Here is a 27,798-nt window from a genome sequence, read left to right as displayed (position 1 = left end):
GGCTATTAGTCTATGTCTGATTGTATTCTCATTTAAAGGACGAGTTCATAATTTTTCAAGTCTTTCTTAAAACAATAGTCAAGTTCCCAAATTAACACTGATTGAATTGTGAATGTGTTGAAATACGGTGTTCCCATGATGCACCTGTACCGCAGGTGCACCTGCGAAACTCTCCGCCAAAATCTCTGCCACGCGGAGACACCTGAGCAGGGGAGGTTCGAGGCGACGCACGGGTTTGAAGACAGATTTCATCAGTGCAGCAGGTGGCTTGCAGTCGGACAAGATAACCTCACAAGAAAGAATTTACAGGTGAGTTGTTTTCAGAGAAATGGATAATTTTATCGTTTTAGTTGACGGCAAGTTAAACGTTTGATACTGTTTCAATTATAAAACGGAGAGAAACGTTTTAGTAATCATGTTGTAGTTTGGTCAGGGGCCTTCACGCGTTTTTAATCGGCTCTTTTTATTTTCAAAATATGCACGATGCAATAAGTTGGCAACATATATTACTTTTCTCTGTTTTCATCAGTTTTTTTTTTCTTTTTGTCAAAGAACTGACGCTTAGCGCCATTTCCTTTTTTTCGCATGAAAGTAGCAAGCGTTAATACAGAATGATGTTTTTAATAAGCCGTCAGACCAAAAAAAAAAAAAAAAAAAAACTCCTTTGCATAACTTATAAAATCATATGGTGTTTCTAACTCTGTTTCTATGGCGGTGTTTATGGTGTTGTTCACTTATCCTATAAAACAAACCTGTTCATGAAGCCTCCTACATGTCCTCAGGGACTGGATGCTCTTCTTTTCACCACAAGACAGTTGGGTGTGTAGTCTGGTTTGGTAGATTGCTGCACTGCAGTTTGCTGCTGAATTCACATTCAAATGTGTTGTTTTGTCTTTGAGAAGTTTTATTATTTCTCAGTGTCATTTGTACTGTTTTTGGCCTCTGTAATTTATTACTGTTACATTTGACTACATATATATATATATATATATATATATATATATATATATATACCTGGTGTTCTTGAAAAAACCCAGAAGGTCGTTTAGCAACATTTGTTTCATAATCCTCGAGGAGTCTTCGTACCGTTTTGATGAAAAAGTTAGGCTTGGGTGGTATCTACTTTCCATGCCTTCATATCTTTCTGACATTTCACCATGGTATACAGTACATGTCGGTATTTGTGTAAAAAACAAACAAAAAAAAAAAACAGTGCTGAGCTGCTGGTGATAGAAGTCATTGTAGCATGTGTGACATTATCTAGCCAACAGTGCTATGTGTCTAGTATGCAGTTAGCCTGCTTGGACAAGTTTTGCTGGGTTTAAATACTTATGGCCCATAGAATAATGAATAGATGGGGAGTAAGTGCCCTTCTTTCATAGATTCTTGCCAGAGGATGCCGAAACATCAGTGGGCTGAACAGAGATGGTGTGCGGGTGGTGGTAGCAGACTGACAGTTGAATAAAATTATGTGGCTAATAAACTGCTTTTGTATTTGGAAGAAGTCATCTCAAGATAAAGTTATATATGGAAATAGGGACTAAACCCAAAATACTCCCAAACAGACACAGAGGCATTTTTCTTTTTTTACTAGTCCTGTAACATTATCCCCACCACACAGTCACCAGGCTCTTTTATACGGAGATCCCGCATTATAGCCGTAAAGAAGATCCGTCATTAATCCACCTTTGCTTGTTTACACTGAACCAAACAAAGCCGGCATAATGCTGCCCACATGTGTGCTTTTACATAACATGCCAGCGTTCTGGATTCAGAGGTGTGACCTGTAACACAACAGTGTCAGCTCCCTGTCCCGCCATGCCAGCTGTCCCTTTTACACACAGTTGATCGGGCTCTATGACTACCGCCGTGGCCAGCTTATTGGCGGAGCAACTCTGCTGCTTGCAACTATTTTGATAGTTAGTTTTCAAGCAAAAATGCCAAACATTTGATGATTAAGCCTTCTGAAATTTGAGAATTTGCTGCTTTTGCTTGTCTTAACATAGTAACTTGAATATCTTTTGGGGTGTAGAATGTTGGTTTGGCAAAAGAAAAGTTCTGATAACATCTCCTTGGGGTATAGGGAATTAGGTAATGTGCATGTTTCTCAGTTTTCTGATGTTTCATAGACAAAGCGATTCACAGATAAAATTATTTGGCAGATTGAATCAATAATGAAAATAATCAGTTCTTCATGCTCTGTGTAGAAGGGCTGAGTGTTGTTTGAAATTTTTTTGATACAAGTGCAAATACGATACTTGGGTTTGGTACCTATACTTACACTGAAAGATAGACATGTTCATCTAAAGATATATTTTTTTTAATTTAACAAAAGCAAAGTTCTCAAATGTTAAATGTTGTTTAAACACAAGCAGCTTTGTAAGAACAGTGCCCAAATAAAATAGTCTAGAATTGACCAAATTTTGATCTTTAAATCAGGATTATCTGATGTAGTGCTGAAACAATTAGTCGATTAATCAATCTGGTGATTCACAGAAAATATGTCAACGCTAATTCTGGTAATCAGTTGATGGCAATTTGAGGTAATTGTAAAGGAAACAGAACAAAAACATTCTGTGGTTCCAGCTTCTCAAATGTTGTTTTATATTATATGTAAACTGAATATCTCTGGGTTTCAGACAAAATACATTTGAACTCATGACTAAAGCTCCTGGAAGTTGTCATGAGCATTTTTTACTTTTTTATGACATTTCAGACACTAAATGATTCACAGTTGTCAGATTAACTGATGATGTAAATAATGATTAGTTGCAACCATAGTCTAATCATGAATTAGTAAACAAGACTACGAATCTGACCAGATATTCCATGTCAGCTGTAGGTACTCGGCAGTTTTCAATACTTGGGGCTACGGACACACATCAGTCGTTACCAGAAAAGAATTTAGGTTTGATTACCAGCCCTAATGGCCGCCATTACAAACCTCTTTTAGGATGTAAACTAAAATTATGAATCAAACCATTTTTCACTCTCTTTTACCAAAGACTGCTAAGATTTCCATGTTCCAGGTGGTACTAGAAAATCACAAAAATCCAGAAATAGGTGAATTAAATTGAAGAGTGCTCCTGGTTCTCTCATGTGTTGATGTGCTTATGTTGATGTTCAGCTCCTGTGGTAATTCATATCGACAATCATGTTAAAACAGACAAGTCTTCACTTCCCCTCTGTCCTACATATTAGTGCAAAACTTCACCCAAAACTGTAGCATTGGGTTGTAAACACCGTTTTGTAAACTCTGTGTACCTACAGAAACTTCCCACCAGCCACATGTGGCCAAACAGTCTCTGCATGTTGTTCTGGCACATTCCTGGAGGGAGGGAGGGAGTGAAAGATGGAGGATAGAAGAGTGAGAGAACCAGTCTGTTCAGGTCTCAGCCTTGTCTGAGGTGACATCACATAGACATGAACGAGATTGTACAGATTGTTCTGTAAAATGTTTCCCTTAAATCAATCTGCATCAGTTTTATGAATCTGTTATCACTCTTTGGTTTGGTCAGGTTGTACCATTGTTCTCATAGCTACCATGTTTGATGACTTCATAGAAGTTCTAGCTGCGGATATGGAGTGAGGTTATGTTGGCAGAGTTATTCAACATCTGATTTCCATCCGCCACCGTCCTGCTGACTGTGGTCAGTCCTCCATGACTATCCTCAATGTTGGTCAGCAGCATAGCATCTTTCAACTTTTGAGTTTTCTTTTTAAGTAGCGGTGTACTTTCATTTGATCTTGAATACAAAGTTTGTTTTCTACTACAGTCAAAATCTCAAGGCTTAGTTTGGCAGGATGTAGGCTTTGTTGGAAGCTCTAATCATACCCAGAGCCACTGTTAGACAGACAGCTGAGTTCCAGGACATGCACTCATATGGCAGTCACTGTTTCAAAAAATCAAGTAACATGAGAACTAACTTATTATAGTCTGACTGCTGGATTTTTGAGGCCAATAGTGAAATTGACATTTGAGAGTTTAAAATATAAGATAATGATACTGTATATTGGAAGTATACATATGAAAACACATGACATAAACTACTATTTTTTTATCAGTAAGAAAAATGTTCATGGACTTGTGTTTCATGATTCTTCTTATCTATATATATTTTGCATACTTATAGATACTCAACATTATTACTAATGTTGCCCTCTTCAATACAACTGACAATTATGAGAGGGTGGAGTGGGCATTTCTTAATGACCTCAGTTAATTCCCTTTTTTCTTTGAGGTAGCAGCTAGTGGGCTTTAGAACTACATATTGCCATTCCATGTTAGCTTTAGACCATGTTCAGACTGACACTAACACTGCAACGCAGCCATTTCAATGACACCAGTGTGTTAGCATAGAGTGCTGTGCCAACACAGAGGGCACCGGTAAAAAGCCAAGGTCAACTTTTTCCCCAACACAATTTGATCTGTCAATGCACTGTGAAGGCTAATCAGATTTGTCAAGACAGCAGATAAGACTAGCGAAGGCTATCATAGTGACAATAATCTTAAGGTCCTGTCTCATTATAAACTGATGTGCCGTGTTTTGGCACATTCAAACTCCTGGATTTTTTTAATCAAACTGGCTCCTCTGTTAGCGTTCAACTTTGGTAGCTGTTGCTTAGCCAAAACAGGCTTGACTTAAGTGAGGAATGTTTCAGAGTCACAACATTTAGATATTGTAGTCATTGTACACCAGTGTTTCAAGCTGATGGATTTGAAACTGAGGACTTGAAACCCACAGTGAGTTAAGGAAAATATGTTGTTGGTATTCTACAAGTGACACATGTCCTTGTTTTCTTCTCCCAGCAAGGTCACAGTTGTAGAAGTGTTTGTTAAATAATATCCTCAGGGCTGTATCTCAGTCCCTGCTCTCTCTCTCTGGTTTACTGGACGGACCGCATACTTATCATGGTTGTTCTGAACTTCTTCCTGTGTCCTAGTTAGTGTTGTGACATTAGCTGTGATAGATGGGGATTTGATTACATATTTTTGTGACGACGTGCCTGGATGTCCACTAAAGAAAGGCAGTTGGGTGTTTATGAGTGACAGCCAGAGGGAATATTGTTTCTGAATCCTCTGCCAAATAGGAGATCAAAAAAATGATCACCTGAGAGAGTTAAGAACATGATGATGATGATGATAATAGCCCTCCTGAGCTCCTGATTGTAGCTTGCTTCAATGTCCAATAGGTGTGTCATGATAATGTCCTTGGCAGCCTTGGCCTACAGCTAGAATACCACACTGTGATGCATCATGTTTATGCTTTCAACTATGCATGGTAGCTGTTGAGTCATGTTACCCCTCCTTACCCCCCCGAACTCATGTAGATGTTGCTGTGTCTTCCCCACTGTTGAGAAAGTTCCAAGGATGGTCGTCTGTGATGTTGACCCCCCACCCAAAGTCAGAAGATGACTAATTATCTTTTCTCACTGTCTTTAGTTGAATATTCATAGGGAATGTATGGAGAAATTTAGACCAGCGAAGACTTGTGAACCATATACCAGTGGTGGCACCACCCATTACAACAATTCTGATATGTTGCACTGCAGATTTCATTCAAAAAGTTGCTACACAGCTTCACATTGTGTGTCCAAATGTTTGACTGGTGCTGTATGTCTTTATCTTTGGCAATAAAATCTAAATTTCTTGGCTATGTTAAAGGGTCAATTTACTCAAATTACAAAAATAAAATCTCACTTCTAGTAGTTTTGAGTCATGCAGATGTTTTCTGAAAACTTTTGAGTCACAGTCGGGTGTTGTGACATTCAGTGAGGTTTGTGTATTTAGAGTAACTGGACATTGTTTTGGGAGAGGCACATTGCTGTTGATTTTTTTTAAATGTCGTTGTTTAAAGCTGTGAGTCCCATAAACAAAATTTCATTCACTTTCACTGCAGTGTGATGGAAGCAGAAATCTCAGATAGACATCTAAAGGCCAAAACGATCTGCATGGCTTGTTATTATTAGAGGTAAATTAGAAAAAGTGTTTTTGTAAATTTCATGAACCAAACCTTAACATATTTTATGATCATCAATTTCATTATGTTAGCTTCACATAATTATTGAAAGGAACTCGTACCATAAAATAGAGCCAATTAACCTTACAAAATAGACAAGTGCAGTGTGTGCTAGGAACAGAGAGAAATGGGGATGTTGATCCCTTCAGATATGTCCCTCATATGGGCGTACATTACACAGCCTTAAAAGGCTTGGTGTCAACAATACAACAGCGCTTATCGCTTAGTGCTAAGAATGTTTTATACAATGATTCTGTTACCAAGATGCGTAATCAGTGATGTGTAGTGCAAAGCATGTAGGGAATGTTTTGGCCTCAACTCTTCTTCGTCTCTGCTTCCAACAAACTGGAAAACTCTTTCCAAGAACTAACTGATTCACTTAATTTTTGGCCACGGGGAAGTCTGGTCTCTTCTCCTGATCTTCTTGTCCAAAGACACAGAGGTAAACACAACAGCAGAATCTTCAGCATTATAAGTAGCAAATATTTCATCCAGGTGTAGTAATGTGTCTGTGTGTTGATGGTGAAAGTCAGAAATGTGACGCTGTATGACACAGTTGGCTGCTAACAGCACTGCAGTATGTACTGTTGTTGCCAGGAAGGAAAAAAGATAGACACAGACTTTGTTGCTGCACCAGTAGGTAATCCTTTTCCCTTATTTTATCACTGATATTATAACACATGGTGGGAGATTTTTTTTCTGTAATGAATGCATGGTATGTTAACAGCTTCAAGCAGTTTGTTTAGCACTCTTACTCTTCCACCTTCCAGCCTTCCCCAAGCCCATTGGTTCCTATTGAACATGTACATCTTTAAATAATTTTTTTTTTTTTTTTTTTAATTGGTGTGTTTATTGAGGACTATTTTCAGCGGTGCTCTAGAGAGTATCTTCTGCAGTAGTGCAGTGTGTGTGTGGGATTGAAGCAAAATAAACTACAGTGTCATTCAAGTGAATGGGAGGGTGTGTCCAAACTTTTGACTGGTACTGGCAATAAACCTGATTCTGATTCATGGTAATGAAGGAACATTTCACCCAGTGCAACGGTGTGGATTAATATATAGAATAGCACTAGCCTTATCCCTAAAACTTAATTCTTTTAACTTTTAATTATTTCTCTGGACACTCATTATTTAAAAAAAGAAACTTTCCTCATGAAAGAAGTTATGCTGCAAAAGTAAAATGTTAATTGTTGGTGGCATTTAAAAGTGTGATGTATCCTTCTATGAAATGTAACCCCCTTTTTGACATTTGACTGTTTTAAATCCCCCATAAAGTAGTTGCCACTGTTTGCCTTTGTTTGTCAGAATTTGTTATTTAATACATTTTAGGGCTCTTAATGTTTCTAATGTACATCCGCTGACAACAAACTGTTGCAAATCTCTGTCATCCTTGTGATGACAGAGCTGGTAGGCCTGTTTGGTCAGGTAAAGAGTGTTGCTCTACTGTCAGCCCCGCCCAGATACCCGCTGCTCATTGATATGCACTCGTCTGACAAGCACATCATCAGTCAGGTGTGGCATTGCTCTCAGTGTGACACAGAGTTAAAGGCAGTTTTCAGAGGACACTGACACTGAAGGAAAGTTCATGGGAGAATCCCTTTTTGCGGCATGAAGGGGAACTTTGAAGGGAATTCTTAAGCTTTTTTGCAGCAAAGGAAGCCAGCAAGCATCAAGGCAGCACAGGTGTGTTTCATTTTGTTATTTGCCATTGTGTCACCAAGGCTTTCCTGGTTTCAAGTATTGCTTTCCATTTCCTCAGTATATGGTTTTATGTACTTGCGTTTGCTACAGTGGCATTAGTAGGGAATCTACTGCAGTAAAGACAATATGAATGGAATTAACAGTATGAGAAAATATCTGTAGGTTTATAAATTTGGATCATTGCATTCATAGATGTTGTCATATTGTCCAGTTGTCACTCAGGGCTACAGGTCAATTCATTTCTGGGTACTGGAAGACAAAGCTGTTTTTGGTTTTTTTTTTTGGGGGGGGGGGGGAGCCTTCATTTAAGAAATTTTGATTTCAGCATGCTTTTCCAGAAACAGATGATAATATAGTTTTACTTGATCTAATAATCAACAAGAAGGAAAAACAAGCATGCAGTTGATGTTCTGGTCGGGACAGCAGCTGGTGAGGCAGGTCTATCTATCAATCCCAAGCTAAAATGGCAAACAGCCCAGTTGTCTCTGAATACATCATGTGACAATGGCTGCCAGCCACTGACAACATACTGCCACCAGAATCTGGTCAGGCCTCTCGAAACGTTAGACTGGAATTTCAACAATGAACACTTCCTTTTACCGGCTGTTTTCACCTGCTGAATAAGAAAAGGGAATACCAGCAGTTGTGGAGGAGGGAGAGCAGGAAGAGCCACTGAACATCAAATGGGTCATCCACTGACTGTGGTTTCATCCTAATTATGCATCTATTTGTCTGCCTGTTTGTCCTAGTGATCTAGTGACTTTTAGACCCACATCCCCACTGATAGATGGTGAAGGTAGTTTTTACTGCCCTTGTGTGTGTACTGTATATTTAACTGTTTAGCCAATACAAGAAGATCAAGCTTGAGAGCTGGAATGGTCTGTCAATATAAGGAGCAAATATAAGTCCTTATTGAGTACGTATACATATATTTGTCAAGTGTACTTTCCCTCCCGGCTGCTGACCTTGTTTGATGAAGAGTTAAATAGCAATATAAGGGATGTAAGTTTTCAGATATATGACAGGGTATAAAAGGTGTTTTGAGATGAGAAGAATGTAAAATATTTGTTGTTGCCATGAATTTTCTGGTTGCAGTGGGTTTTAAAATCAATGCTTGAGATGAAGTTTTTTGTATGTACATGTTTACCTTTTCTAAATCAGGAGTTACGACATTTTATTCAACATGGAGAAAATGCTTCACATAGTGAGATCTAGCCACTATTACATAGCTATTCATGCAAAGTTTCCAAAAAAGTGACCTTACCAGAGAGATATCTGGAGACACTGAGGATTGGTATTTATTCTGTAACAGTAAAGATACTGATTTTCATCGCATGTGGTTTTTTGTAAACTTGTGATAACATCATTTTAAGGATGGGATTATTATTATTATTATTATTATTATTATTATTATTATTATTATTATATTATTATTTTTAACATTCCAGCTAGATAATGCTCTAGGCAAGGTGTCACAATAGTTATCTTTTTTGTTCACGTGTGTTTTAAGGTCTTAAATTTGTTAGAAGTTGATGTTGTTTGTCACTGTGCAATGTTTTAATTTTTTCCTACATCTTCATGATCTGTTCATCACCATACTGCAATACAACTTTGCATGTTGCTGGTCGTGACACTGTTCATTGACCTCTGCAGTGCCGTGTACTGTGCAATGAGACATATCCTGCCCTGAAGGTCCTGTCACTCCATGCAACGCTTTCCTCATCACATTGCACCAATGGACCCTCAGGTGTGTCCGCCCCCTCTTAGCAGCAGCCAATCAGTGATGAGCGGCCTTGACAAATCCCCGGCCAGTGCATTCATACCTAGCCACTCGCGGAACAACAGCACTGGCTCCTCCAAACATTCAAAGCAGGTAACAAGACACAAAATCTGACTCCATAGTGATTGTATCAATCTCTGTGGACTGTATTTTATTGTATTTCACAATTTTAGCCACTTAGAGATGCACTGTTTTATCTCTTCCAACACAAAAGGGAGGAAATATATTTTGACCTGTGACATTCTGTTCATAAGATGCCGTCAATTTGTATGAACACACTTGGCTGAAATCCTGCAGCCTTAACTATGTTTAAAAAAACAAACAATAATATTGTCAACAATCTATTTTTGTCAGTCTCATCTATATCAATTATCTTTATACAATAAGTTTATGGAAACCCATTTCCACCAGGAAAAAACATAGATGAAATATGAGGAATGACAAAAATAAAAATACTCATGGTCAAAATTACAAAATAAGTCAAGATTATGACTTAGTCAAAATTATAAGGTAAGTCAAAATTTTGACAATTTTTACCATTTTAGTATTCATTTTTATCATTGTTTTTTCTATGCTTGGCAGAAATGGGCTCTCATAAGTTTCCGTTCAGTCTAGATCTAAAAGGTTAAATGGGGTCCATCAAATAGTCGTCTACTAAAAGATAACTTTTTTTTTTTAATTGTGAATAACAGTTGGTACAAAACAGGTGAGGTTAGAGTAAGTACGTGGACACATAAACAACCAAGTGAAATAACAGACAGTAAAGCAAAAAGAAAGGGGGTAGAGTAGATGGATGTGTGTCTGTGTGTGGAGTGTGTAACATGTGTGTGTCGGGGCAGGGGGAGTGGAGCCAGCCCATAGCAAAGGCACCGCTCCCACATGGTAGAGGAGTAAAGGGCTGCATGACGGGATGGTGCCGGCGCTCTGAGGTGCAGAACCCAATGGAAATTATTTATTTATTATTCAATCAATACATTCATGGCCAAATTAAAAAATCTGCTAAAGACCAATCAGCTGTGTGACCACTGAGTCTAAACTTTATCTATGGTCTTCTTATTAGCACAGGAAGTCTTTCTTTTAATTTTACAAGTTTACATTATAAATTTCTAATTGACATTGTGAGTGTATGTGATGTGCTGTTGTGTTTGTGTGTGTAGCTTTGTATTTTGTATGCTGCGCTCTGTGTGTGTTTTGCTTTGTACTGTTTGTTGTATGTTTTGATTGTGGGGGACTGCGGATGCTAATTAGCTTTGAACTAACTCTGGTGCGGTGCATCTTTTAATGTTTAAAACTGCACACTGTCCCAATCAATAAATAAAAACGATTATTATGATAATTTTTGGTTAAGTGGTTTAAGCTGGGACCCTGGACTTTAACACCTCAACTTTACATGTTCAAACCATTATAACAGCTGTTTGTAATGGGTGGATTTAGTCTATGGACCAGATATATTGACTTATATATTTTTTTTCTTTTTTCTTTTCTTGCCAAATTGTCATATTGTGGAAATTCAATCTTAAGGTGTAGAGACTGTCTTTCAGTAATTTGGTGTATTTTGTCATAATTGATGTGTTTTCTCTGTTAGTCTCGTCACTGGGAGGTGATGGACGACTTGCAGCAGCTGGAACAGTGTGCAGGTCCTGGCTCCTCTCTGGACCTCAGTATCCCTGGGATCTGTGAGGGCTACTTGATGAAAAGGAGGAAATACCCACTCAAAGGCTGGCACAAAGTGAGTGCAGCGCACATTGGACAATATATAACTTTTCTGCTGTATTTACACATTTTTGTTACAGTAAATCGTGTCTATTCAACATATAAGTATTTGCTGGTTAGCATGATAGACTGACACTGTGTTATCATCAAACCAGTCAGCATGATATAACTCCAGTGTCCACTGGGAATTCTTTGTTTTCATTCTCACTCTTCACTGTGATTGGTCCTTTTCAGAGATACTTCCTGCTGGAGAAGGGAATTCTGAAATATTCAAAGTTGCAGCAAGATGTAAGTCATTGACAAAAATGCAGGTGCCAACACTACACTGTTGCACACATCATGGATAGTGAGAGCCATAAACTCAGCTGATTCCAGTGTGGTCTAACAGCTCGGTTTGTTGAATAGGTAATAACAGAATTGCTGAAAATCCGCTCTGCCGTTGTGTTTTAGATTCAGAAAGGAAAGCTGCATGGCTCTCTGGATGTTAGCCTGGCTGTCATGTCCATCAACAAGAAGTCCAAACGCATAGACCTGGATGCTGGAGACAACCTCTACCACCTCAAGGTAACCTACACAGCTTTGAATATGAAGAACACAATGACTTGAGATGCATAATTCACTACCTATAAAATTTAGAGGATCCAAATAAAGTTATTAAGCAAACATCTGGTAATTCTTCAGCCTCCAGTGAGGTTAACACTTTGTCCTTATTCTTCCTATATCCTTGTTTTCTCTCTCTCCTTTAGGCAAAGAGCCATGATCTCTTCTATATCTGGTTGACCAAGCTGTGTGCTCATCGTGTATTTAGGAAAAACGAGGCGATGAGTGTCCATCATGGCGTCCTTCATGCTCTCTCCTTGGGTCAGACCACCCTACCAGCTATATCAACTCTCGCTCAGAAAAACAGAGCCACGGTCAGTAAAGATTCTTGCTGACCAAAAAAAAACCAACAAAAAAACATGAATTGTGTCATTCTTAAGAAAAATATCTATGGTAACAACAAACACACATCGGAAGAGGGTGATTTTTGTAGTGATCATCAGCTCCATACTGATGACCTTGTACATACAAACATCTAATTAGTGTGCAGTTTGAATAACTTGGAAATAGCTTCAGTTCCTGGTAGTCCTTCCCTCCTGTACGGGAAGTGATGCATGTTGCATTTAGAATAAACAGAAGATCCACCTTATTGGTTGAAGAAACAGAGACAGAAACTCAAACTGCATCAGCAAAAATAGGTTATATCAGGGCTTTAAATAGCCATTGTGTTTTTCATAGATCAGTCAGTTGCCTTGCCTAAGAAACATCCGAATTGACTTCTGTGAACAGCAAATGTTTTGTGTTTCTACCTACGGAATAACTTAACTATCTAATCAGTTATTCAAATTATAATAGATTATTTTCTGTTGATCGACTGTGTAATTGACAAACCATTCCATCATTATTTACAGTACGGCCCACAATAACAGTTGTCTGATAGTTGTTTAAAAGAAAACTGAAGAAAATAAAAATGTGTGTATTTTTTTTATTGTTTCGTTAACTGATGTGCTTTGATTGTCCAGCCGTCTCACTATGCCAGCTCAGCATCACTGTATCAAGCAGAGGCGGGAACCCCCGCTCCAGCCGTCGCATCACATCCAGGGGTCACCAGCAAGGTATCAGCCTGGCTGCAGCAGACCCATGACATTGATGCAACCTCCAACGGTAAGAACCACCTGTAATCTGTGAAAGACGGTGTACAATCTTATTTAATCATATTCATAATACATACACATTGAGAAATAAAAATGGGATGACTTGATCTTTGACTCTCTTTATTTGAATACACTTTTTGTGTGTGTGACTCTTTTGTCTGTCAGATCTGGCTCGCTGTCAGGCAGAGCTGACAGAACTGGCCCAGCTCATCCAGCGACTCCATTGGCTTGAGGGAGGCCTGCCAGTCACAAACACTGATCTAGAGATGCGAATCAGCATGCAGGTCAGTTTTTTATTTTTTTTTAAAAAAGTCTTTACTTTGTATCTAAAAGTGTAATTGCTGCATTGCACAAGATAGCATTTTACTGGAAAAATAACAGTGGGGTGAGGATTTATGTTGAGGCTTTTATGAATCAACTGACGAAAGAAAGAAGCTTTAACCTTGTTTTCTGTTTCAGAATCTCTCCCTGGAGAAACCTAAGAGGAAGACCGGGAAAGGAGTTGGTCACTCCAGGACCATGTCCCGTGTTGAAGCCATGGGGGGAATAGTAAGACTGACTTTAATACTCTCACACTTGATCATCATTCTGCAACCCAAAGAGAATCTTTATTGTAGTTTTAACCTCTTCATCTTAACTTTGTTGTGTAAATTAGTTCTGTGAATTCTAATCACATGGGCCTTGAATTTCGTAACACAATGTCTGCTGTCAGTATGTAACTGAAGGGTTGAAAATAGTCCATTCATGAAGTTCATTCCTATGGAGAAGATGAAAGTAAATGAAAAAAGTTCCTCCTCTCTCTCTTGTCCTCTCTAGTTCACTTCCAGCCACCTGAGTACCAACTGCGGTTCTGTTCAGTCCATCCCGGAATACGTTTACTCTCAGCTGTCCAACCCTCAGGTCTCCTCACCTGAGGCCAAGAAGCTCCACCAGGACATCTGCACTGTTTCCCAAAGGGGTACGGCCATCTCATCTAAAAACTGATTTCTCTGTATAGGTTTACATAGGAATTTGGTTTTAATGAGAAATGTCTATTTTAGACAGGACAAAAAAATTCTGTTAAATAATTGATTTAATCAATCAGCAAACTTAATCAGTGACAATTTTGATAGTCAAACATAGTAAAGTCAAGTTTATTCATATAGCACCATTCCAAACCACATGTCACAAACCACTTTACAATACAAGGTAAAAGAAAGACAAAGCAATATGCTATATGAAAAGACTTATCTTTATTTAATTAAAGTAGAGAAAGAAATTGAGTCCACAGATCCAATGGGAGACAGTTCCAAAGTTTGAAGCCACAACTTCAAAAGCACAGTCTTTAGTTTTGAGTTCGAAGAGAGAAACAACCAACAAACCCTGATCAGAGGAACTCAGAGACCTACTGGTGACATAAAGCTGCGGTGGATCAAAAATATGTAGGGCTGCCCCCGACCAAAGATTATCCTAGTTGCCTAATAGTCATTAGCAGCAGACCAGGTCACTGACTGAGTGAAGTTACGCCATTGGTCCACTTAAAGTGGCCGAGCAAATGCGTAACTTCATTGGTGTCACCACGTGTCGCCACTTCCTGTATCCGTCTTTTCAAATTAAATGCCTGCTAGTGTTTCATACATGGTCAAGCCTTACTAGGTTTTGACATAATTTTGGCAAGGTGCAGCTCCCGAATGGAGTTTCGGGTTGTTGTTTTTTTTCCCTAAAACTCTTTTCATAGACTAATCAACTATTAGGGGGCAGCCCTAAAAATATGTTTAGTTTGGCAATTTCACAATGTCACTTTTGTGGACATTTTTTAAAGCCATTATTAAATTACTTTGATCATAGTTAAAAAATACTTACAACGTAATAGCTACTACTCTGCAACATTTTTGTTCTCCTAATCTTTATTACAAGTGGCGTCATACTGTATGTGCATTAAGTGAAATCTGTCTTTGTAATTCATAAAGCCTCTGTATGTTATGTTGCAGTTCATGTTTCTCTCAAGTCCATTCATGAGGTTTTGACCTTGGAGAGAGAGAGACTTAGGCAGGCCTGGACCGGCCCAGACCTGAGGCAGAACACCTCACATCAGCTCGCTACACTGTGCAGCACACTGTCTGAGGTAACACACACACACGCCCTCACACACCCTAATCCACACACACATGCACAACTCAAACTTCTTGAAACTGTAAACAGCTGTAAACAAAAGCTGCAGACGATAACAAAGACTGACATGGATTTTGTAGTGTCTGTTTTTCCCCTCTCCACTCTTTACTTTCCTCCCGGAGTTCCAGAGTTAAAACACTGATTATTGGCACAAAATATTAGTATAGACCTGCAAAACAATGGAGACCAAGCCCTTGCTGTCTTTTGAAGTGCTGTGTGAAACTGTTGAGCAGGTTTGGGCTGTTTCTAGGCAAGACAGGCACAAGTTATCACAGGCGCAGCCCATTTCTGCAGCAGCCTGACGAAACACACCTCAAGTCTTTCTCTCCCCCTTTCTCACCACACAAATACAATGATTGTTGTTACACACTGAAACTAAGCAGTCATGCCAATCGAGGGATTTGTTAATTCCTCCTGTCAAACTGACGGCTTTCTGTAACCCTTCTTGTTTGGTGTTGCGTGAGGTTTCTTCTGAGCTGCCTGCTTGTTTTCTGTCCATGCTGCATGAAGCTGTCTTTTAACCATCATCAGTTGATGTGACTCCGGGGTTTATTTTGTTGGTGATCACCATGCATTCTCACTGTGAGCAACACACTCAACTGTTAACAAGTCAGTTCATTCCCCCTCTAGTCTCTGTATTGAGAGGCCAGCAGCAATAAATAACTATTGCACTTACTGTGTTGTTTTGTTGATTTTAAAGGGGCACTCCACCGATTTTTACACATCAAGATCAGTTCACTCATCACGGGGAGTACTACTCAGCCTGTGAAAACAGTTGACAGTTTTCTCAGCAAAAAATTAATAGAAAGCCTGCACTACAGACACAGGTGTTTATCAGGCTGGGAGGGTTTAATGAAAGACACTAATGCGCTGAATTATGGGAATTGTAGGAACCAGTTCTTTTGGAGCTTGACTCACACAGTGGAGTAAAATTCAGGATTTATTGGTCCCTGCTCCTCCATTACTCCTCATAAAAACCTAATAAACACTTGGTGGAAAACTTAAATAATCTACTAAAATATTTTAAAAGGCAGTACTAGTGCAGCAGAAAGACCTGATTGAGCTATTAAAAAAACACCAAAACTGTAGACCACCATATAGATGAAGGTTGGTCCTCCCCGCTCACAGGAGAGAAGGGCTGTGAGAATGCTCTGGAGTCTGCATGATGGTTCTGATCATTTATTTTTGATCTTCTGTGTTTCTTCTTCATGTCTTGCATGGCTGGTCTGCGCGTGTGTGTGTGTGTGTGTGTGTGTGTGTATCTGTGCATATGTGCATTCAGCTTGACATACAGTCTCATCTGACCAAAGTCCACTCGCTTTCCCTGTCCTCTGACTCTACTGAGGAATCATTCTGCACTGTCCGTGTGGACCAGGTGTGTACTCACTCTGCATTGTGCGTTTGTGTGTGAAAGACAGTTTCTCTTTGCATACAGTACCAGTCAAAGGTTTGGGCATACCTTCCCATTCCCTTGAATGAGGAAGTGTGTACAAATTTCTGACTGGTACTGTACATCTTTTATTTATCTCACTGTCAGCCATTTGCATTCATTTTAATTTGCATATGACATTTGTCTAAAAATCGCACAGAAAATCATGATTCTCCCAGAAGCTATGACAGTAGAGCACATCTTGGACAGAGTGATTCTTTCCTCCTGATGCAGTCGGTTCAGGGTACAAAATTAACTCTTTTGTCCACCAGCCAAATGGCTAGTGAATGTTGAAGTTTTACAAGCCAGTAGATTTCCTTTGTTTTTTTGGCCGGTGAGTGAAGCAAATATACCAGCTATTTGCATATTTTACCAGCATTTGGCTGGTGCCTGGTGCTATTTTTTGCCCTGAATCTGTTACAAGCAAAAACAAATGAATGACAGTGTAATTTGGTTGGTGTGGTTGAGGTTAGCTACTTGAATGGGTTTTGGACAGTTCCACATAAGAGCCTGACAGAACCTCCAGCTCTGATTGTGTGTGCGCGTGTGTTTGTCTTGCATGTGTCTCATTTGTTTGCCTGTTACTCCACGTGCCTGTTAACTATTTTTTTTTCATTTGAAAGATAATACTGCGTCGTTTGAACCACAAATCCTTTTCTCCTCTTTGCTCCTGTCCTCTCCGCTCCCTCACAGAGGACACCATCTAGTCGTCGTAGTCATAGTCACCGTCCACCTTCAGTGGCCGATTCCATGGCAGAGTATTTTGATGCAAATGAGGTGATCGTGTGCGACAGCTCATCTGAGGCCGAAGCGTCGGATGAGTCAGGGCTGAGTGACATCACCACCACAAGCACCTCAGAGCCTGAAGAGGGACATGGTAAGTGTCCACCTACCTTTCCTCTCACCAGTGAATGATCAGTCCAACATATTCTGACCAACAAAACTGAAGATAAACCTTTGAAGAGAGAGAGTGATTGACTGACTTTCTCTTCTCTCCTCCTCAGCCACTGCTACCCTCAACTACCGAGCCAGTCTGAACAATGCTCCTGACAAACCCAGCCCAGTGCCCACTGATACAGGTAACACCACCACTAGTGTTGTCTAATTTATATTGTAAATGAGTGGAGTGTTGTGTAACTGGTCTCAGCATTTCAGTAATAATTTGACTAGATGGAGAGCAGGATTCACAAAACTTTACAAAACTAAATTGATACTTGCTACTTTCCCTTATTTATAGCTTTGTAGACTTTTAGTCTTGATTCATGTGATGCATGACATGTCCGTTTCATCATCTCCTCCTTTTAGATGCTTCTCCCTCTAAATCATGACTGTCATAAGTTATATAATTATAAAAATATAATAGAAGTTTAATAATATGCCTTAATGATGACAAAGCTTGCAGGTTATGTAAGAACAGCAAGAGAAGGGACATTTGTTCCTCAGTTTGTTCATCAAACATCGCCTCTCCTCAGGCTTTGTGCTGTTTTATTAGTCGGGGAGCCAAAGTCCCTTGTAGATCTAAACTCTATGGATAATGTGGTCACCTATTTAAAAAGCAGCTCAAGAAAGAGACCTGTTTAGTCTTACCTTTGTTTATTTTTCCATGCTTCTGTTGTGCCTCTATATTTGATGTCATGCTATTCTTCTTCTCATGACACATTTGGCACTTGTACTTTACTTTGTACTGATTTGTGTTGCTGTGATCCAGGTCGTCGCACCGTCCTCCCTGCCACCGGAGCAGACAACAGCCACATTGGCATCATGACCATCCTGTATAACAACATAGGCAAGGACCTGTCCAGAGTCTCCATGCCTATCGTTCTCAATGAGCCACTATCTTTGCTGCAGAGAGTCAGTGAAGAGCTGGAGTACTCCGAGCTGCTGGACATAGCCAACCAAATTGACGATCCATATGAGAGAATGGTGCGTTTGGCTTTGAACATCATAAATTGTCTATGAAATTAAACAACTGATGAGGTCAGGGGGGAGTTTTCTCTACTTGCAATTTAAACAAATGTGTATGTTCCCAGGTTTATATGGCAGTGTTTTCCATCTCCGGATATGCCTGGGCATCCTGGAGGTATCGCTACAAACCTTTCAACCCTGTTCTGGGAGAAACATATGAGAGTGACAGAGAAGACAGAGGCTTCCGCTACGTCAGTGAGCAGGTAACCAGCTTAGTTTAATGGGAAAGAAAGAGAAGGAAACAGACATACTAACTAAACCTGGCTTTAGTACACGCTGTAACGCTGTGTTTGATGTTGTGTTTTCAGGTCAGCCATCACCCTCCCATCTCAGCCTGCCACGCAGAGTCAGAAAACTTCACTTTCTGGCAAGGTAGTAGCAGTGTGTGAGTGATCAGTGCTGGATCCACTTTTATGAGTGGAATAAAATATAACACTTTGTTTCTCTCTGTCTTTCTGCTCTCAGATCAGAGATGGAAATACAAGTTTTGGGGGAAGTCAGTGGAGATCATCTCTAGCGGACAGGTCAACGTTACCCTGCCCAAGTGAGTCACTGCCTCCTTTAACAACACCAGTCACACAGTACAGCAGATTAAGTTAAAATGCAAAAGTCATAAACTAATAATTTCTAGTTTCAAGTAGTACAGCTGATAGCATCTGCTCATGCAGTAATGTTAACAAGTCTATTATACCATGACCTGTTAACGGTGTACTTTAGCAAGCATATGATACAGTCAACAAATCATGTAAGAAAATTCCCTAAACCCCTCCTCTTTACAGCAATTGTGCAATTGTAGCTTGGCACTTAGCACAATATCATGTATGTAGTAATCATGTGCTTATTTAAGACCCCTTTTATTGGATCCTCATTTTAAAACAAGTCAGCAGAAAACAATAAAAAAAGTCAACTAGAGACAGTTTTCAACTCAGGAAAAAGAACATTAGCTTAGATGGCTACCTGGCAGCTGATATAATCTGCCAGTGACAGTTGTTATTCAGCCGTTGTAAGCAAGAAATGAGAAGTTGCTTGTGTCAACCTCTGTCTGAAATCCAGAACCCATTGCTTCAAAAATTACAAAGAATTTCACTGTTATTATTGTAAACAGTGTTTGTGTGGTATGAGAATGGAAAGCTTGACAGGTAGCAACAATAGCAGTGGTGAACCGTCAATTGTTGACTGTATTCCACTCAAATGTTGAATATAATTGCATTGTGTGTGTTTAGGTACGGTGATCACTATGAATGGAACAAGGCAGTGACGTGTATCCATAACGTGCTGAGTCAGCAGCGCTGGTTGGAGCACTATGGTGAGGTGGTCATCAGAAACACAGAGAGTGACATCTGCACCTGCAAGATCACCTTCGTCAAGGTCAGGACACACACACACACACACACACACACACACACACACACACACACACACACACACACACACACACACACACACACATACTGCTGTTGTCCTGTTTTAGACAGCGCCTCTAATGTTTGCATGTGTTACTGCTAGTTCAGTTTGAAGTTAAAATAACACACATAGACTTCTCTTGTCCTCTTCCTGTTTAAACACCCTGATTCCTTCATATTCCAGTCTCGGTATTGGAGCTCAGATAACAGTAAGAATGAGGTCCAGGGTGTGGTTCTGGACCGGGCTGGAGAGGTGGTCCATCGTTTTGGAGGGCTCTGGCATGAGGGCATCTTCTGTGACACACTGTCTACCCCAAAGTGTATCTGGAAGCCCAGTAAGTAACTTCCATTCTAGTCAGAATGCAGGAAAAGTCCTTAAAACCCCTGACTAATTCAGATTCAGACTTCATCTGTAGTGTCTCATTGCAGTTCAGTATTAACCTTTCAACTTGAGTCACTGACTTGACTGACTGTAGTTTGGTCATTGGTCGAAAATCTTAACAAAATATTTAAACTGTGGCATTCCTATATTGACAATTCCACCTATTAGTAAGTCTCAAATCAGAAAAAGGATTCATGATTTCATCAAACCTAGTCAAACTTAAGTTCTACAGGCCTGTCTGCTAAACATAAAGATTTAGATGTCTTGAAGCCAAACTGAGTTTTGTTTATATTACCCAGCCCATGTCAGCTTCATTAGGCAGCAGGTGGTGAGCTGATCAAAGTCTTATAAGATATAGGTATGGAAGGGGATGACAAATATAGTTCAGTTACAAAAACAACAAATGGATGGCAATACTGCAGTTCTTCACTTAGGATTTTTCAAGTTCACATTGTCCATTGTTCCAAGCCTTCACATGTATGATGTCATTTCCTTTTTTTTTTTTTTTTAGACGTGCAGCCTGATGACTACCACCAGTTCTATGGCTTTTCATGTTACGCCAGAGAACTAAATGAACTGACGCATGACCTGAAGGCCGTCCTTCCGCCTACAGACACGCGCTTCAGACCAGACCAGAGGTACAAACAGGATTTCTATTTATTTCAACTGAAACATTTGTTCAATTTTCTTTTTTTATCCCAGTTATTGTACCTTCCATCTTCCATGATGACCAGCTGTTTAATTCCCGTGACTCCATTCTCCATTAGGTTCCTAGAGGAGGGGAAGTTAGCAGAGGCAGAGAAAAAGAAGGAAGAGGTGGAGGAGAAGCAGAGGGAGAGGAGGAAGGAGATGGCCAAGAGAGAAGAGGAGCACATCCCCAGGTTCTTCAGGTAAGGAGCTCTTCTTTTGAACATTTGGAAGCAATATAATATATAATTTATATAATTTATATTTATACATAAGAAACAAACAAAACGTTGTCTCACTTTTTTATCAACAATATTTTAAAGGGGTACTCCAGTAATTTAGGTGTTGTGAGTCTCCTAACCTTATGGACATACAATGGACAGGTTTTTAAAATTGGTCAAAATGCTGTACAGCAGAGGCAGATATATCCTAACTTTTTAGTATTTTTTATGATTTTAAGTTCAAAAAGGCTGATCCTACATCTCCCATCATGCAACCAAAAGCATCTCTTCATAAGACCCTCACTGCCTGATAAATACAAACTGGGGCATGGAGTTTGACAGACATGGGTAACACAGGCTTTCTGTCATACATTTGTAATCTCCAAACTGATGACATCATCATGGTTATCTTTTTTCAGCCTTGACTAAGTTATGACAAGTAAACTGAATGTAATTTATGATCTTTACTGCTGGTAAAGTTGAACTTTTATCTGATAAGTTGACCAAACATGTCTTTTTCTTTTTTCAGTCTCCATTCTTAAAGTGTTTGAGGGGATTTTTATTTATTTATTTATTTTGCAGTTTAGGTCAACAAACATTGTAAATTAATCAGTGAGTCTGATTATGGCAAATTTGAAAACATAAACTTAACTGAAATAATGAATCCTAAATTGAATTAAAAACCTAACATTACAAATTGTCAGCAAATTTTTAATTGTTAAAATGTTAAGAGTAGTTGAACATTTTGGGAAATACCATACAGACAGGAGTGGTATCAATCTTCTCATTTAACTCTCGGAAAGAAAATAAATAATTCAAAGTTTGTAGTTGGAGCCAGCAGTTGGTAGGCTTAGCTTAGCATAGCATAAAGACCAGAAACAATTGGAAACCGCTAGCCAGGCTCTGTCCAAAAGTGACAAAATCCACTTTCACCAAGTGACACCGCATAGATATGAATGGTATCGGTCTCGATATCTCTCGGCAAGAAATCTAAAAAGCATATTTCCCAAAATGTAGAACTATTCCTTTAAATATTTAATGTTGTTAAAAGAAAAAAAAATCCAAGGTGATTGCTAGACAGCAACAGTTTTTTGTTTGTTTTTTTTTCGTTCTCAGGAAAGCTCTGGATGAGGCCGGCCGAGAAGTGTGGCTGTACAACGGAACCTACTGGCAGCTCCGCAAAGAACCAGGCTTTGCCAAAACTGAAAACCTGGACCTGTGGTAGAACACTGCACCTAGCTTAATGCTGTGCCTGAATGAAACTAGACAGGAGTTAAACACACGGTGATGAGAGGAACAATGCAGCCCTCTGTTAGTAAAGATCATTAATTGTACCCTTGATGAATGCTGCAAACACGTGTTAGTGCAATAAAGCACACATGAATATACTCAAGTGACTCATCAACAAAGATCCAGAGGTCTGCTGCTACCATTACTGCAGATGTAGAGGAGAGAGGCATTTGAAAGCATACATGAACCTCTCACTGTGTTATTTTTGTACCATGTAGAGGTGAATTGCCACTATGGAACCAATGAAGACTGATTTAGACAAAGCCGGATGTCTTTCCAGCCTTTTGCCTACCCCTTACCATAAAACTTAAATATAACCATTCATGATTCAAACGAATCTTAACTTGAAAATTCAGTTTTTTAACCCTTTATCACTGCCCCTTAGAAAATTGTGAGTGAAAATCAGCAGGTTTTTGTTAGGATTTAGGCCTCTCTCTATGTAAAGTGTCTTATATCATATTTGTGGGATGAATGTCAGATTATATGTTATACTTTTGTGACTTTTAAGATGTCTTTATAAATATTTTTAGTCAATCTCATTTTTATGACAGTGATAAATTCATAACTAAATGTCAAATGCCTCCTGCAGAGAAATCCAGAACACTTGGAGTAATTCTGAAGCGCGCTGGGGGCTTGTGGGGTGTTTTTACAGGTGAACTGGTGCTGTCCTGCTCTCTTTCTCAGTGGGTCCTACTGTATAAACTTTATTTGTAAAGTTGGTGCGAATTTATTTTCTGATGTTTAATAGTGGCACATTGGTGACACATTGGATGAATCTTGCACTACTCCTGTTAGCCTAGCCTTCTTCCTCTCACCTGTATGAGTTGTTGATGTCCAAAATGAGTTGAAAGATGAGGATTGCGTCTCTTGGATCTTTATGCTCTCAGTTGATGCAATGAAGTATTTTTTATTGATGTTTCAACAATAGATTTTAATAAGGAAAAGAGACTACTGTTAAAAGCCTGTCATGTTTTTTTCTTAATGGTTTTGTTTCAAATAAAAGGTTTAGTAATCGACTCTGTGTTTTGCATCTTAAACTTTTGTTCACTCAATTTGGTAATCTTATCTCAAGCTCCACTTGCTAACTTCTTTGGGAATTTTCTACTGTATCTCAAGGCCTTCATCAGTGAAGGAGGTTCACTGGTTTGTCATTCACATTTGTTCATTCAGTTTAGAGTTGGAATTCAGAAAATAATCCTTGTAATGATATATTTGTCTGTACCACTTTCTAATTGGCACTATAAAGTGTTTATAAGTTATAACTTAAAGCTTTATAAATCAGTTATAAACTATTGTAAAGAACAGCAATGGTCAGGCAACATCACATCTTAAAGAGCTCATAGTACCCTATTACCCCACTAGAACACTATGCTCCCAGAATGCAGGCTTACTTGTGGTTCCTAGAGTCTCCAAAAGTAGAATGGGAGGCAGAGCCTTCAGCTATCAGGCTCCTCTCCTATAAAACCATCTTCTGGGGGGCAGACACCCTCTCTACATTTAAGAGTAGGCTTAAAACTTTGCTTTTTGATAAAGCTTATAGTTAGGGCTGGCCAGGCTTGCCTTGGACCAGCCCTTAGTTATGCTGCTATAGGCCTAGACTGCCGGGGGACTTTGAATGATGCACTGAGCAACTCTCTCCTCCTCCTCCTCTCCATCTGTGCACATTCATGTCCCATTAATGCATATTACTAACTTGGCTTCTTCCGCATAGTTTTGTGCTTTCTTGTCTCACATGATGGCCACCCACCTAGAGCCTAGTTCTGCTTGAGGTTTCTTCCTGTTAAAGGGGAGTTTTTCATTGCTACTGTCACCAAGTTCTTGCTGAGGGGGCGTATATATTAATCATCATATTCTGTATATTGTATGGAATTGTTTACAGCAAATATTTCTTCATTTCAAAATAACCCTGGTTATCCCAAAAAAGGAAATGTGCCATACAAACAAAAATCCAAAAAGACAGATAAATGCAAATAGCACAAAGCACAGTTTTTGGCCTGGGACTGCAGTTTTCTTTATAAACCAATTTTCCTCATGAAAGTGAGTTTTGAGGTTTGGGGGAGTTCTAGTACATATGTGAAAAAAGTAGTATAAAGTGTTTTGTCTTGACCAGAGCTGTGTAAAATCTGATAAACTGCCTCAAGTGTCACTTAAGTCAGTGTCAGTTGGGGCTGAAAACTACAAGTTAGAAAAGTAAAAAAATCTGATGGTGTGGAGTTAGAAAGAAGTGCCAGATCTCTGTAGCCCGCTGGTCATCTCTGCTGGAGACTAGCAGTTCCAGCGACATTACACACTCCACACCCCAATCTCCAACCGAACTTTTGTATTGTGGGTAATGGAGGCGCCAGGTTTTGACAGATGATTTCTCTGGTTCTGTTGCATTGATTTTTTTTTTTTTTTTAAACTGTCCATCATGAGTCTGACAATGTTATAGGAGTGAAATGATATATCTGTCACTAATAAAGGGATCCATGATGTTTACACTTGTAAATGTTAAGTCTTTCTGATGAACTACAGAGCTGAAAAGACAAAGCAAGTGACATGCTGGAGGAGGATAAACACCAGCCAAAGTGAATTTTCAAGTGGCAACCAAAAGGTGTTTTCATCATTAATAAATGATTAACTATTAATAAAATAATTAGTTACAGCTTATAAACCCTTTATAAAGGCTGCCTTTTGTCTGAAGTTTTAACCTGAGCAGCCAGAAAAAATCTGAATCTCTTGGGGTGTTTCACACACTGCTTGCACTGTTAGGCCGCATCAGTCTGTGACATTCAGCATGGAACACAAGTTAGTTTGGATTTTATATGACTATTTTATTTATTCATTCTTTTTCTGGATCATTTACAAGCAGAAACCCCGTCCACAGCTCTAACATTTATTATATGAAAAGCATTCACTCTGCTCTCCTGCTGATGTTGGTGCTGTAAACAGTGAAGTAACAGTGAGGTATTCATGACAACAGTGAGGGGAACGGACAAAGAGCGCCCCCTGCTGGCTGCATTCAAATCCTCATTTAACAAAGCTAAAAGAATCAAGTGCATTATCATTTTGACAGCGTAAATAATTCTCATCGAAGCTTATAAACAACGACAATCTACAATAAAGTTAACTGCAAAAAATATTGTAAAAACTCAATTTTTGTTTCACAATACACTTAAAAAGTAAAATAGTTGTGATACAGTGATGGAATTCCTGTTGTATTTAATTCACTGAAATCTCTTCTGGAGCCTTGAGTGCAACCAGCACCACCGACATAGAACAGCTTCCCCTCCCAACACCTGAAAACTACCCCAAGGGCTCTCATCTGCAGCCATGTTGGATTTGTACTCCTGCTCTGATATACTTCTGAGTCTACAAGTCTGGACACATGTAATGTGTGCACTAGGTAGCATCTATAAACCAGTATGAACAGGTAAAAAAATATTTTCAAAAATGTAAACCTCCTTGGATTTTACAGGTTTCTGTTCCTGATGTGCTTCTTTACTTCTCACACATTTTGATTTTGTCAATGTGAGACTTGCCTCTGGTAGCACAATACATGAATGTCACATGTAACTGGGTTGGCAAGCATCTACCTGGGTCAAAGTGTGTAATGTAGCAGACTTGCAGATGCAAAAGCATGTTCCAGATTTTAGGCTCCATCCACACTGCAGACTTTCTCGACTGTCTCTAAATAGTGTTCCAGATGTATCCCAATTAAAAATCATATTGATACTCATAATAACACAAATAACTAAAATCCAGCCTTGGAACATAGTCTTACTCAACATTATGTCACGTGGTTCACTCCATATGTCTGGATAAGGATGGTAGATTAAGTAAATGATCTAATATTGTTTATTTAATATTCATGTCTTCAGTAGCCAAACAAAGACCATTTCCCATAATCTCTATACATGATCTATGAACATGGCAACAATGCTAAAAGCGACAATAAAATGATTACTCAAACAGTCACAGTTTACAGACCCACTTTCCGCCTCAACTTTGACCAACTGTGCTTACCGTGTGCTATTTTCCTGTGCAATGAGGAATTATTGAGCAAATTATGGGTGTGCTCACTTTAGGTTTTCATGTCAACAACTCTTGCAACTCATTAAGATCTCAGCAATTACGTTGGTGTTATTATAATCAATACAACTGACCACTGAAACAAAAGCCAAGTTGTGATAAACTGTAGCTTTCCTTTTCAACTGAATCTGAATCTATGTCAGCCACAGTGTGAATGGAGCTTTAGTTCAAGCAGCCAGAGCAACAGAGCTAACTGCCAACTCTTAAACATAAATGGTTGTGTTTATCAGAAAATTTTATTTTCTAGGAGGTTTTCCAGAGAGGTTCAAGTGACAAAGATTTAAACAAAAAGTAAAAAGTATCCTGAAATTATTTCTCATTTCATAGCCCTAACCTAGTATGTGTACTGTATGTACAATATAGCAGTTTAGTTAGAGTAATGTGTACATACATGTTACTATGTACACTAATGCATCTGCACTTAAATCAATGTGTCAAGTCCATATTTTCAGTTTGGGACATGCATGTGTGATCCCACAAACTGTGTTACTGAACACTTTCAATGAAAAGTATGCCTGTATGTGTTCTCATGAATATGCTGATCTATGCTAAACACACTTAGAGAAAATCCAGTGTTTGCTGGGCACACTTTTCATGCAGGCCATGAGAACTGCTTCACATCCAACTGTGTTTTTCTGTGCAGATGTTGTATCGTATTGCAGATGTTGATTTTTTTTTTTTAAAAAATGTGTTATGATGAAATTAATTTCCATTCATCTCAATTGTATTGGAGAGGATGCAAAATTCGGATATGACAGAACTCAAAACAAATTAAAGCAAATTGAACATGAAAGTTCCTTCTTGACCTCAGAAATAGTTGTTTGTCAATCCCAACTGAACATCCGCTTACTAGCTTTTTCCTGGAGCTAACAACTGGAACTAAACCAAAATTATCTGCATGGTTAGTGTCAGAATATGTTTATACATAATTTGGGTGAACTGACCCTTTAAGTCCCCTGTAAGGTTTCCTGCAGGTTCAGATCCCGACTGTGAAATGATTTCACTTTTTGTGTATGGATAGCAGTTTGCTGTTAGTTTGACCCGCGTGTGTCATAGTGCCAAATAGCTGATGCTAAGCTAACTGGTACCTTACCTGCACAGATTACTAATATGTATGTGCACTCACAACATTACGGACACACATCTTACATCTTAAAATGCTAGATTGATTTGGACTTTCTGTTGGTTTTATGATCCCAAGAAGAAGAACTCGGTGAATCCGTGAGAATTTAACAGGCAGTGTGTGTCCACCCAGAGCCGAGTGTTCTGGTGAAATGTCACTGAGCAAGGCA

At 39.1% G+C, this 27,798-nt stretch overlaps 1 protein-coding gene across 2 annotated transcripts; it reads left to right on the top strand.

Annotated features, from left to right (window-relative positions):
* Positions 1-153: 153 nt before the first annotated feature.
* LOC122966842 (oxysterol-binding protein-related protein 7-like) lies at positions 154-23,451 on the top strand. Of its 2 annotated transcripts, XM_044331186.1 has the most exons (23): positions 154-309; positions 9,374-9,593; positions 11,086-11,229; positions 11,448-11,501; positions 11,664-11,777; positions 11,960-12,127; positions 12,776-12,917; positions 13,073-13,191; positions 13,367-13,456; positions 13,724-13,865; positions 14,878-15,011; positions 16,341-16,433; positions 17,181-17,364; positions 17,492-17,566; positions 18,196-18,410; positions 18,518-18,655; positions 18,761-18,824; positions 18,918-18,996; positions 19,676-19,820; positions 20,040-20,190; positions 20,749-20,875; positions 21,005-21,127; positions 22,262-23,451. In XM_044331186.1, exons 2-23 carry the CDS (start codon positions 9,426-9,428, stop codon positions 22,368-22,370), a joined length of 2,778 nt encoding a protein of 925 aa, XP_044187121.1. In that variant the 5' UTR covers positions 154-309; positions 9,374-9,425; the 3' UTR covers positions 22,371-23,451. The 2 variants fall into 2 exon arrangements, with proteins under 2 accessions (XP_044187121.1, XP_044187122.1); XM_044331187.1 differs by lacking the exon at positions 16,341-16,433.
* The last annotated feature ends 4,347 nt before the right edge of the window (positions 23,452-27,798 follow it).

The sequence above is a fragment of the Thunnus albacares genome, chromosome 17, assembly GCF_914725855.1.
Source record: "Thunnus albacares chromosome 17, fThuAlb1.1, whole genome shotgun sequence".
In the NCBI taxonomy this organism is placed as follows: Eukaryota; Metazoa; Chordata; class Actinopteri; order Scombriformes; family Scombridae; genus Thunnus; species Thunnus albacares.
This window is presented reverse-complemented; position numbering and strand designations above follow the sequence as displayed.